Source organism: Nomascus leucogenys, chromosome X (genome assembly GCF_006542625.1).
Source record: "Nomascus leucogenys isolate Asia chromosome X, Asia_NLE_v1, whole genome shotgun sequence".
Classification (NCBI taxonomy): Eukaryota; Metazoa; Chordata; class Mammalia; order Primates; family Hylobatidae; genus Nomascus; species Nomascus leucogenys.
Genome location: NC_044406.1, coordinates 110,222,201 through 110,234,614, shown reverse-complemented (window position 1 = coordinate 110,234,614; position 12,414 = coordinate 110,222,201). Strand labels below are relative to the sequence as shown.

Here is a 12,414-nt window from a genome sequence, read left to right as displayed (position 1 = left end):
ACATGCACACTTATGTTTATTGCAGCACTATTCACAATAGCAAAGACTTGGAACCAAACCAAATGTCCAACAACGATAGACTGGATTAAGAAAATGTGGCACGTACACACCATGGAATACTATGCAGCCATAAAAAATGATGAGTTCATGTCCTTTGTAGGGACATGGATGAAGCTGGAAACCATCATTCTCAGCAAACTATCGCCAAGGACAAAAAACCAAACACCGCATGTTCTCACTCATAGGTGGGAATTGAACAATGAGAACACATGGACACAGGAAGGGGAACATCACATACCGGGACCTGTTGTAGGGTGGAGAGAAGGGGAGGGATAGCATTAGGAGATACACCTAATGTTAAATGACGAGTTAATGGGTGCAGCACACCAACATGGCACATGTATACACATGTAAAAAACCTGCACGTTGTGCACATGTACCCTAAAACTTAAAGCATAATAAAAAAAATAAAATAAATAAAATGTTGCAGGGGAGAATTCTAGTATCAGCCTTATAGGAAAGCTCCCTGAGCACATCCACTGTTTGTGCCCCTCCTCTGTGCTCCCCTAACACCCAATAAAAACACTGAACTTACTTCATTTTATTCTTTTGGCATCTGCATCCTAACCGCCAGCAGAACTGTAAGCACAAAGTCTGTCTTGTTGGTCTTTGCCTTCTCACCAGCTAGCACTAGGCCAGGCACACATCAATCAATAATTTGTTGACCTGAAGTGACATTTATTTAGTGGACTTCAACACCGAGTTTCCTCATAACCAAAGGCATGGTGCTTTGCTGGATCGTTTTCTTTTGCTGGATCATTACAGCTACCAGAATAGTCTGATCTGTATTCAACCATGTGACCCCTTAAAGTTCTCTTTGTGGCAGAATATTGAAGACACCTGAGTTATCTTACTCTTCTTCCCCAGTCTCTCAGCTTTATTAACTAAACCACTGATAAGCTCAGGACTCAGATTCAACTTACATCTTCTTTATGAAAGCCGGTTAGGTAGCATATTAAGGACAATTATTTATTTACACCTACCAACTCTATAACCAGCTGAACTCTAAGGAGATAGATGCACTACGGCACAATGAACAATGTACCATTTTACGTGTATGCAATTATTAATATTTCCCTTATCAAAAAGTTTCAATGCTTTCTAGGACTTAATGCAGCCAGACTGCCTGGGCTGGAATACCAACTCCATTATTTACTAGCCGTATAACCTTGTCCAAGGCAGCAGTATCCAACCTTCGTGGCACCAGCGGCCAGTTTCACGGAATATAACTTTTTCCATAGACTGTGGGGGCAGGGTGGAAAGGGGAGTTCAGGATCAAACTGTTGCACCTCAGATCATCAAGCATTCTCATAAGGAATGCTCAACCTAGATCCTTTGCACGTGTAGTTCACTTTAGGGTTTGCGCTCCTATGAGAATCTAATGCCACGACTGATCTGACAGTAGGAAAGCTCAGGTGGTTAACGCTTGCTCGCTAGGCTGCCACTCACCTCCTGCTGTGCGGCCCAGTCCCTAATAGGCCACGTTCTGGTACCCCTGGTCAAAGGTATTTAAACTTCTTTGTACCTCATTCTCACCTTCTTCTGATTTGTTAAAACAAAAAAAAATGGTGGCGGAGGGTGGGGGAATAACAGCATTATCAACTCTTGTCATGAGGCTTAATTTGTTATTACATGTAAACTACTTAAAACAGCACCCAACTGTTTTAGCTATCATTTTATATGTTCAGTTCTGAATCACTTATGACAGAAGACAATTCTGATATACAAACTAGCCCAAATGAACAATGTGCTAGTGTTACACTGACATGAATCTCTTAAAGAGTACAATGCAAATCTTGTTAACACTTTCTTTGATGAGTTTTCAATATGAATTCAATTAGTAAATTCTTTTTCAAATGTTGGTTTTACCTCCATGCCATGAGCCCCTTATTTAAGGCAGGTTTCTCTCTTGCTGTCTCTCTCTCATTCTCTACCTCAGCATATCCTGCTTGTTTCCTTCCTGGCATTTATTACAAGTTTCATTATTTTGTTTTCCCCAATGGATCTATGAAGGAGAGATCTCTTAACACATGCCTAGAACACAGTAGGCACTCAAATGTGCCCTGTATAAACAATGTAAACATTTGTAAATGTGTTTAACTCATACCAGATGAAAAATTAAAGCAATAATGGTTACAGGTTCCTATTTTAAAGTAATAATCCAATTAGGGATTTGGTTTCATTGTAAACACATATGATTTATTAAAAATATAAACTGATGGTATTCTCTATAAATTATTCCCCAAACACATTAAAAGATGTGATAATAGATATAATTTGCAAACCATTTATAGCCACCCTACCCCTTTGAGTACAAGAGAAAACATACAACATACTTTAGGTTTATTTTTATTCAAAAAGTTACTGTCTCAAGACATAAATACAAATCAGAAAACAGTACAATTAGGACAATAGAATGTGGAGGACAACAGGTTAGAGTAATATATAAAACATTTTTAGCTGGTTGAAAACAAAGCTGTAAGAACTGCTTTCACAAAGAAGTACTCCTTTCAAGAGTGAGAAAAAAAATCAACTTAGGTTTAAAATCATATATACAGTCCTCTCAGCAGTTCTAGTTAATGCAGTGGTGTGTAAAACAACATAGGCAATACTTTTGCACAGAACAATATTTGTTGATGGAAAATCTGTTAGACAAGTCTGGATTCATTTGTTATTAACCATGACTTAATAAAATAATTGTATCATGATCTTTTTAGCTAACCTATGGTTTTTGGCTACCACAGCCCAATGCTTGATTTCTGACTAAAAACTGAAAGCCTTTTGGTATTCACCCATCTGAAGATATTCTTGTATTGCAAGCATATTAAGGCATGGAATGATTAAAATAATATACCTCAAGAACTGAGAGACGACTGACAAAAGATAGATACACATGTAATATAAGTTAATATTTTGTTTTAAACGATGTCTAGCTGCCTAAGCCTCGCAAAATGAGTTGATGTCAAAATGGCAAGTAGCCACTTTCTGTTTTAAACTAATTTATTTGTGAAAGGACATAAAATGAAGTTTAAAGCTTAGCTTTCAAAGAATATTATGGGTTATGAATTCTATTATCCCATCTAATTTACATACAGAGGAAATGTACTGTAACCTGTTAGAAGTATCTTTAACCTGAAGACTGCTTGCAAAGACAGATAGATAAAACAATATAAAATACAAATTTAAAAATCATTTTAAAGCATGAACACTCATGCTTTTCTATTTTTAAACATTGTTAAACTTTCAATATATTTCTGAAACCTCATAATTTTAAGTTGGAATTTAAAAGTAAGAAAAAACTAAACAAACTGCGCAATTATAAAATCAGCACCAATTTATATATATATATAATTTTATTTAAAATTTAGATCCCTATTCCCACACTCTAATAAGCTGTATAATTTTTGTTTAGAATTTTTCTGCAAACATACTACAATAAGCTTCTTTTATTTGGAGACAAAATACAGTGGCACTACTGGAAGGAATATCACAACATTACATTTTTATCTTAAAGGACAAGCAAACTTTCAGGGTTGATAATGGGATAAGCATGTTTGAGACTCGTTACCTTCTGGCAGTTCACTGCATCTGGATATTTCTGAAAAGTATAGAGAAGCTCTTGGATTTTAAAAATATCTTAAAATACTTTTAGATGAAAAAATTGTAAAAGTTCTGCTTATAAGTTTACTTTTCTCCACAATTACAATATTTAAAACAAAGTTTTGTTGATTGATGTTTTAAGCATTTAAATTTAGAATGCTAAAAACAATTCTATCCTACACTTTCTTCAGGGTAGGGGAATAAATACATCCTTAACATTGTTTTCTGGATGTAAACAGAAATCCAGCAGAGGTCATCATTATTTAGTACAACCAGTAAATAAATGTAAGAGAATTCATATCTGTACCAAATGCCTCTTCAGATTGTTATTTTGTTTTTTTTTTTAAAAAAGCATGAAATAATCGATTCAAAAGCCAACTAACAGCGCATAAATAAAATATTTACTTTCTAAGAAAAACTGTAGCTTATCATCAAATTGTTTACTTGTCCTTTACTTTTATTCAGGCAAACAAAACTGCCCCTCAATGCACTTGATCTTGGTAAGCATAAGCATGTCATATTCTCCTTAGAGAAAAATCTGTACAGAATTTCACTGTATCTACCACACTTTAAAATTTCCTCTTCCACTTAGAAAATGACTTCACCACAGATTTAATTGTGTACTGGTATTAAAACATTGACACTCCAAGAACCTAATGAGAGAGAGAGAGAGAGAGGGGAGAAAATCTCGTTAAAAGTCATTCATTTCTTTAAATATATCCATAAACATTACATTAATACTTTATTATGTTAAATAACATGCTAATAAAACCACTTTGAAAACTTCCCCTCTCTTCAGATGTATAATTCTAACATTAAATTGACCATGATATATGATGAAATAACATCAGGACTAATCAAGATGCTACTTACCTCACAAACATAATTAAAGTAGGAACCTTGGATTAATTATGCTTATATATACCCCTAACGTCTAGATAATGCCCTAAACATAGGCACTCAACATAGGTATTTGTTGAATGAATAAATTAATGTGCTTCTTCACATATATTTCTGGCACAAGTTCCTTGGAAAGGGGTTAAGAAAATCTTGCAAACTTGGCTATTTGTGCTGGGAAGTGGATATGGTTTTTCAAAAAGGCATTTGAGTATGCAGACCAAAAAAAATCTAAGAACAATTCAAGTATGTACAAAGCAACAAGCTTTCTTTAGAAAATCTGGCCAAAGTGAATGGAATAGAACTACAAATTTTAAGAAATCAAAAGGGTAAGGTAAAATCTGGGCAAAATGACTTATATTGATGCTTTCTATATACTCCAATTAAGAAAGGAATGTTAGGTAAAATCTAATAATTACTTGTCTAAAAGTAAAAGCAGATGATGAATGGAGCAACTCTCCCTTGTTCACTAAACATGAATGGCATGTGACTGTTAGTATATATACTAAAAGTTAGGTTGTTCAATTAAAATTCTAGCACTTATGCCCATTAAGTAATATTTTAGAATACTATAATAAGCTAGTAAGAACTGATATCAAAGCCAGATGTAATGAACTGAAATATGACAAACAGCTCTTACTTATAAGTTAAATCTCTTATAAGTTCTATGAACAAAAGTCATAGAACTCATATATTGTTTTGAGCTGAAGAAACTGCGTATTTTCAGATCCAGAAACAGGTATCTGATTGCAGCCTCTTTATAATGAATTATCAAGTAGTGTTTGGAATCCCAAGTAATGAAAACAAAGAGGACTCGTGCACCCAATTTCTTACCTGTCCATTCACAGTAACTACCACACTACTAATCCCTTGTCCTCTCCCCTTCCCGCATGCTTCAGGGTTCTCCTTTTTTGGTTCAAGTCAGAGTTTGGGTGGTTAGAACATTTCCACCAAAAAGACCTAGATAATGTTTAAAGGCCAATTCTTGCCATAACACTCTATGAATCTCGGTAGGAAAGGTCTGATGATGAATGAAAGTACAAAATCTTAACTAGCAATTTACTATAGAGTGTGGGATGAAGGCGAACTCAAGTTCTTTCCAAACAGAGTGCCTGACTAGAAAGCACCCGAACACTTGAGATTCTTTTTGTTTTGTACAGACTAGGTTATAACTAGATTCTCTTACTAGAACATTAAATTAGCTCCATTACATGGAGCCCTTCTTTACGAATTTTATACTATAAATAATTCTAATAAGAGAATCTCAACACAAGAGAATGAGAGTAGCAACACTCTCTTTTCTGTGCCAACAGAAACTCTGCCTGTTTCTGATGTTAACATTAATAAATACTCAAACATATTTAATATCAAACTTCAGTGTATTTTGGCAATTCTGGCAGAAAACAACTGTTATCAAAATGGTAGAAACCAATTTTGTGTCCAAATATAAAACCAGCTACACCATAAATCTAGAATTTTATGTATATGCAATACAAAATGATATGTTCAGAGTTTTTATATTACCACTCCTGGATAATGTGAAAATCATGTTTAAAAAGATATTTTTACAGTTTACTTAGAAAATCATGTTTAAAAATTAAGTGTTTAAAAAGATATTTTTATGATTTATTTAGTAACAAACTAAAGTATCTACACTAGGGTGCTTTGAGTTACTTCCCTTAGAATTGGAGAATCTCAGAACTGGACATTAAAGAATTTAAATCCCAATTTTGCTACTGTTTTGATGACTCCCTTATTATGGGCTTCAGCAAGAACAGATGTGGGGTATTGTATAAAGGCAAACAGAATTTTACATTCAAAATTTTCCATTATTCCATTTCTTAAGTTATGGTTAAGACAGTATGGAGTATAGTTTAGTGTATATTTAAGAAATAAACTGTTAACTTTAAAAAAAAAAATTACATGGTCAAAGACTTCTAAAGATACCTAAGCCTTTAAAGATTATTGAGCATTCAGTTATGTGACTGCTGCCATCATGTGGTAATGCTATAAAACTACAGTTATAAGTACATGTGCTCATTTTCCTAGTTTTTGTAGCAGAAGCAGCTAAACTATTATCAAATTAAGAATAAATAAAAGCCCCTCAGTTGTAACATTCAATATACATGAGAATGCTATAAAATCACTATAAATAAAAAATTACTATTAGGCCCCTACTCTTCTCTAAATGTTAAATGTCAAAAATAGATACACATAGTTAATATTGCTGTTTCATTATTTTAGTAATCTGAAGAACACCTTTTTGCAAATCTAGTATGTAACTAAGAAAACAAATGTTAAAAGTTCTCCTGACATTAGACAAATACATTAAAAAATGGTGATCCTAACTGCCCATATTAATTTTGATCACAGTTAACCATTTCAATTTCTTAATTACTTTTGTTGGTGTTTCAAACAAATGGGGATTTTAGTTTTGGGAAGCACAACAGTAGAGACAGCATGAGATTATTAAATCAAAAGGAACTGGCATCAAATTACTACTCGGACAATTGCTAACTGTATAACTGAGCAAAGTCACTAAATGACCTCTTCAGTCTCAGCTTGCTACGGTATGAAAGTGGAAATTCCCATTACCTTTCTCACAAGGTTGCTGAGAGGATCAAAATAAATCATACCTAGCGTAGTGTCTGTCACCCAAGCTCTCAGCTACTACCTTCCATACTTTTCATTTCAAAGTGATAGCCAAGGTGCACTAGAATATGAATTCCTTAAGGACAGGGAGTGTCTTATTCACTTTAGCACCAACTTCTGATGTAATAAATTGTTGAATAAATGCATTTCATCACACTGCTTGAAAATATTCCTTTACCCCTCATCACAATCACTACCTTCATGTTTTATTTAACAAACTAAGATGATACATACTGTTAGATTAATTATCAAGAAAACCATAAACTTCAGTGTGCAGTTAAACTATAGACTTGTGAGTGGGATAGGTCACTTAGGTACTATAAAGTCTTGCTACTCAAAGTATGGTTTGCAGACCTGAAGCACTGACAGCATTTGTTAGCAGTGCAGAATCCCAGGCCACACTTAAGACCAATTGAAGCAGATTCTACTTTTTTTTTTTTTTTTGAGACAGGGTCTCAGCTCTGTCACCCAGGCTGGAGTGCAGTATTGTGAACACAGCTCACTGCAGCCTCAACCTCCTGGGCTCAAGCAATCCTCCCACCTCATCCTCCTGAGTAGCTGGGACTGCAGGTACACATCACCATGCCCAGCTAATTTTTTTAGTTTTTGTAAAGATGGGGTCTCACTGTGTTGCCCAAGCTGGTCTCAAGCTCTTGGGCTCAAACAATCCTCCCACCTTGGCCTCCCAAAGTGTTGGGATTACAGGCATAAGCCACTGAGCCTGGGCCCCTGGCCTTATTAATAAACATGTTAGTGTGAATTAGTTTGTCAAAATAGTTCTAAAAGCTATCTGAAAGCAGATTATGAGGTAGGAGAGGGCAAGGTGGGAATGGTAGAAATTGTACATAGAAGGCAGGCCTTTGAGGATGGTATAACCATCACCTGAGGCAGTAGGTGTGAAGAACGAGGAACATGAAATGGGTAGATACTAAAAAGGGAGATGGCAGGGCATTTAAATGATTTATTCTTTTGACAAAACTAAATATCTACTGTGCTGGGCAGAACTAAAAATGAATAACATCATCACTGCCTCAGGGAGTTCAGCCTAGTGAAGGACCAGGGCATGTAATATCCTATCTCACTACACAAGTCTGGTAATTATTACAATAAAGTGTGAACAAAGAGTTAAAGAAGGAGAGAAAAAAAAATCTGTGGAAGTCAGCAAAAATTCCACAGGTAATGTCAGAATTAGTATCAAAGAAAGACTTTACTAGGAGGAAAAATAAAGGGGAATTTCTGGCAGAAAAAAGTTTATACAAAGTTATGGAGTCAGGAAAGAGCATAGTGTATCTGAGAGGAACTACAAGATTTGATATGGCTAGAGCATAGAATACATGTAAGGAAAAGGCCAAGGTTAAGGTGGCAAGGGAAACAGATCATAAAAGGCTTTGTTTGCTAGGCTGAGGAGCTAGAATTTTCTTCCTAATGGCAATGGGGGGGGAAAAAATCAATGAAAGACTTAGAATGATAAGTGAGAGTATCAGATCTGCATTTTTAGAAAGATGACCCCACAAGAGATATAAAGGAGCAGTGGGACTGCAATATCAGCTTAAAGGCTTTGCAACAGCCCATGTGAAAACTGAAGAAGACCCGAATCAAGGCACTGTCAAGGAGAATATGGCACAGGGTACTGATTTAAGAGGTACTTAAGAAAAAGAACTGACAAAGCCCAATAATAACCAATTAAGGATGGTGGGAGTGGTAACTGACTCTCATCCTAGATAGCTAGATACCCTTCTCTTCATTATCAAAGCCTTTTTTCAAGTTCTCATTATTTTTCACCATGCCTTTATATTACGTCCCTCATTCATCCTGTCCCATCCATAAATGTCAAGGAAATCTTTCTGAAACACAATTCTGATCATGCCATTACCTTACTTAAAATCCTTCAATGGGCAACCCATTGAATAACAGTACAAACCTGGAAGAACAGTCCAAATTTCTTAATATTCAAGTCCCAGTCAGCCAGGATTCAAAAGTACTTTTCTAATCTGTCAACAACACTATTGCAACACTCTCTTCTTCCCCTCCCACTGAAATCCTGCTTGCCTGCCTCTTTTTCTCACGTCCAACTGTTTTCATCTATTCTCAGTATGCTGCCCCAGGTTTTCAACCTCCAACTGAAAGACTGCCTATACTTCTGATTTTGCAATCCTGGGGTACATTTAAATTAAACCTACTGATTCATCCATAATTGAAGCTGGATCAAAGAAATCAGGCTTCAGTTCTGTTCTCTCTCGTCTGTTCTTTGATGGCGGCTAAAGGAAAAAAGGAAATAAGTTGACATTAGCTATATCTACAAACCAGATAGTAACTGAAAATATCCAAGTTCTTCACATGGATGGCCTATGTGATTGCAAGTGTACCTGACACAATATTTTTAAAACTCATGGAAAACTATCGGCCGGGTGTGGTGGCTCACACCTGTACGCTCAGCACTTTGGGAGGCCAAGGCGGGTGGATCACGAGGTCAGGAGATTGAGACCATCCTGGCTAACACGGTGAAACCCGGCCTCTACTAAAAATACAAAAAATTATCCGGGCATGGTGGCGGGTGCCTGCAGTCCCAGCTACTCGGGAGGCTGAGGCAGGAGAATGGCATGAACCCGGGAGGTGGAGCTTGCAGTGAGCTGAGATCGTGCCACTGCACTCCAGTCTGGGCAACAGAGCAAGACTCCATCTCAAAAAAAAAAAAAAAAAAAAAAAAAAACTCATGGAAAATTATCCTAAGATACAAAACCCAGAAAACTCACTTTTCATTTTACTTTAAAAATCACATTCCTTTTGAGGCACCAAATTATACCATTCTAAAAATTTAATTATTTAAGAATAATACACAGTATACTAAAAATAATCATAAGACTTGACTTGTAAGTATCAACTTTACTGTTTGCTAGTTTTGCCTCTTTGGAGAGAGTAAGCTTCAATATCCTCAATCCTTTCAACCTACTTCACAAAGTTTAATGAGATACGTAGCAAGATGAAATACGTAAAACCATTTTGTATACAATCAATCCTAATCACATATTTAATTATTAATAAAGAATACACTCCTACCTGTATTTAACTTCCTTCCAAGTTTAAGTAATTTTACTTCATTATCTGATATGGAATTTGTCTCAACAAGTAGTATTAATATATTGTTTTGATAATGGTATACTTTTATACTAACTCATATTTTTTAAAATGCATAATTAAATAACAATTGATTTTCATAGTCAAATTAGTATTAATCAAAATATACCCTTTAAACCTATATATTCCTAAATTAATCTCAGAAGCAAACAGACAATTGTTATCATCTTAATCTAGGATCTACCACCTTCACCAACCTTACTCTCTTCTAAATCCCTTCCCATATATCTAAACGCCTGCCAACTATTTTATTTAATATTTTTGCAAAACTTACTTCTCTTGGTAAGTATTTCTCTACTCTAATAAATATCCAACATAATTTTCAAAAGATCTAAATTGAAAATCTTACAGAAATCATTAAGTTTCTTACCAAATCTATATCCATGGTGTCAAAATCCATTCCCTCATTAAGATCCTCAATCCTCCCTTCTGAGGACATCATAACATCTTCAACAATTGGCTCTTCATCATCTTCCATTAGGCTTGTGCCACGCCGACTAGAGAAATATAAAACAAAGTCAAGATCTGAACTAATGTCATGACTATTAATATCTAGGCAGCAGTATGTGGCCCTCTATATTCAAGTATAATGGAAAATGATGGAATTAAAGGTCAGGGAGAATGATTAGGCATTGATTATGTCATCAATGATATCAAAACCCAATGTTTACTTGTCTAAAAATGCTAAGGAGTTATGTTTATTCTACATTACTTCAGTACATTTAGCTTTATAGTTCTGATATCCCATATACAAGGTTCAATGAGAATTTCCCAGATGGGAACATACAAGATACCTCAAATCCTTTTTGAAAGTAGGCGGGGTACAAATTAATAAACAAACATAAAACAGAGACCAAAAAAATGACATTTTCAGAAAACATATATTTTCATCAGTATATAATGCTAATTTTACCCATCATCACTCCCTCATTCATTCAGTACCTAATGTGTACCAGGCATGCACACACTCACTCACACAATGCCTGCTATGTGACAGGCTTCTACTGTGTCCTATGGATGTTAAAAAAAAAAAAAAAAAAATGAATAAGACTAAGACATGATTCCTGCCCTCAAGGAGCTTACAGTCTACCATGGCAAACAGAGATAAACAATTATGACAAAATGCGATAAATATTATAAGAAAACTATGCATCAAGTGTTGTAAGGACATACTAAAATAAGGGATTAATTCTGCCTCAGGAAGAAATGATGAACACTCATGCTGAAACTCAGATTCATGTGCCCTATAAAACTCAAAACTAAGACATATATAGAAATTTAAAATTAAAAACTAAGACCAAAAGTTATATATGTTATTACATAATTATGGGGAATAAATTAAGTTCACAAATTAGCCCAGATCAGCATAAAGTAGCCAATATAATAGTGAAACTAAGTAGGACTTGTTTTTCCCTAGTTTGGCCAACATTACCTTCTTTTCTCATCCAAAGACACTCTCACAGTCAAGAAAGTTGCCAAAACCCCAGCAATTATTTACCGAATGCTTACAATTTACACAATACTATGCTGGTTCTTAAAAGATACAAAGATAACAAGATACGATGTCTGATCCATGTTACCTGGACAAATATGTTTATAATGGTCCTTACTTCCTAACAATTCTGGGTAGAAAGACAATTTTACTATATTTTGTGGAGGCAACCGTGAAGGGAATATATGTGCTGTATGAACTATGTGACAGAAAATCAGAAAGCCGTTCTGCATTTTGCTTGAAGTACAAGGAAGATATATATGATACAAGCTATGAAAAATAAGAAAATTTGGAAGTATTTTTAGTTATAGGGCAGATATTATAGAAAAATCATTGTAAGATGAAAATGCTTTAGAGTCCCATGCAATAGATGACTTATGGTATAACCACCAAAGAATCCTCTGGTAATAGTTATTTAACTGAGATAATTTTTTGTAGTTGCCGGGAGGCGGGGGAGTTAACTATAATTGGGAATTAAAATGGTACTCAGTAGTGACATGCTATATAGGATCTTAGGAACTGGTGTAATGTTTTATGGGGAGAGATATAGACCAAATGATTGCAGGGCAGAATTCTGG

The 12,414-nt window shown here is 35.1% G+C and overlaps 1 protein-coding gene across 8 annotated transcripts in view; it reads right to left on the bottom strand.

Moving 5' to 3' along the window:
- Positions 1-2,393: 2,393 nt before the first annotated feature.
- Positions 2,394-12,414, bottom strand: part of STAG2 (stromal antigen 2) — a 140,773-nt gene continuing 130,752 nt past the window's right edge. For 4 of the 8 annotated variants that reach the window (XM_003262297.4, XM_030806557.1, XM_030806560.1 and 1 more), the window contains 3 exons: positions 10,715-10,841; positions 9,390-9,467; positions 2,394-4,313 (listed from right to left, as the gene is read on the bottom strand). In XM_003262297.4, coding sequence (XP_003262345.1) covers positions 4,290-4,313; positions 9,390-9,467; positions 10,715-10,841 — 229 coding nt within the window. In that variant the 3' untranslated portion in view covers positions 2,394-4,289. The remainder of the gene's footprint in view (positions 4,314-9,389; positions 9,468-10,714; positions 10,842-12,414) is intronic. The other 4 variants (XM_030806556.1, XM_030806559.1, XM_030806558.1 and 1 more) reach the window with 1 other exon arrangement.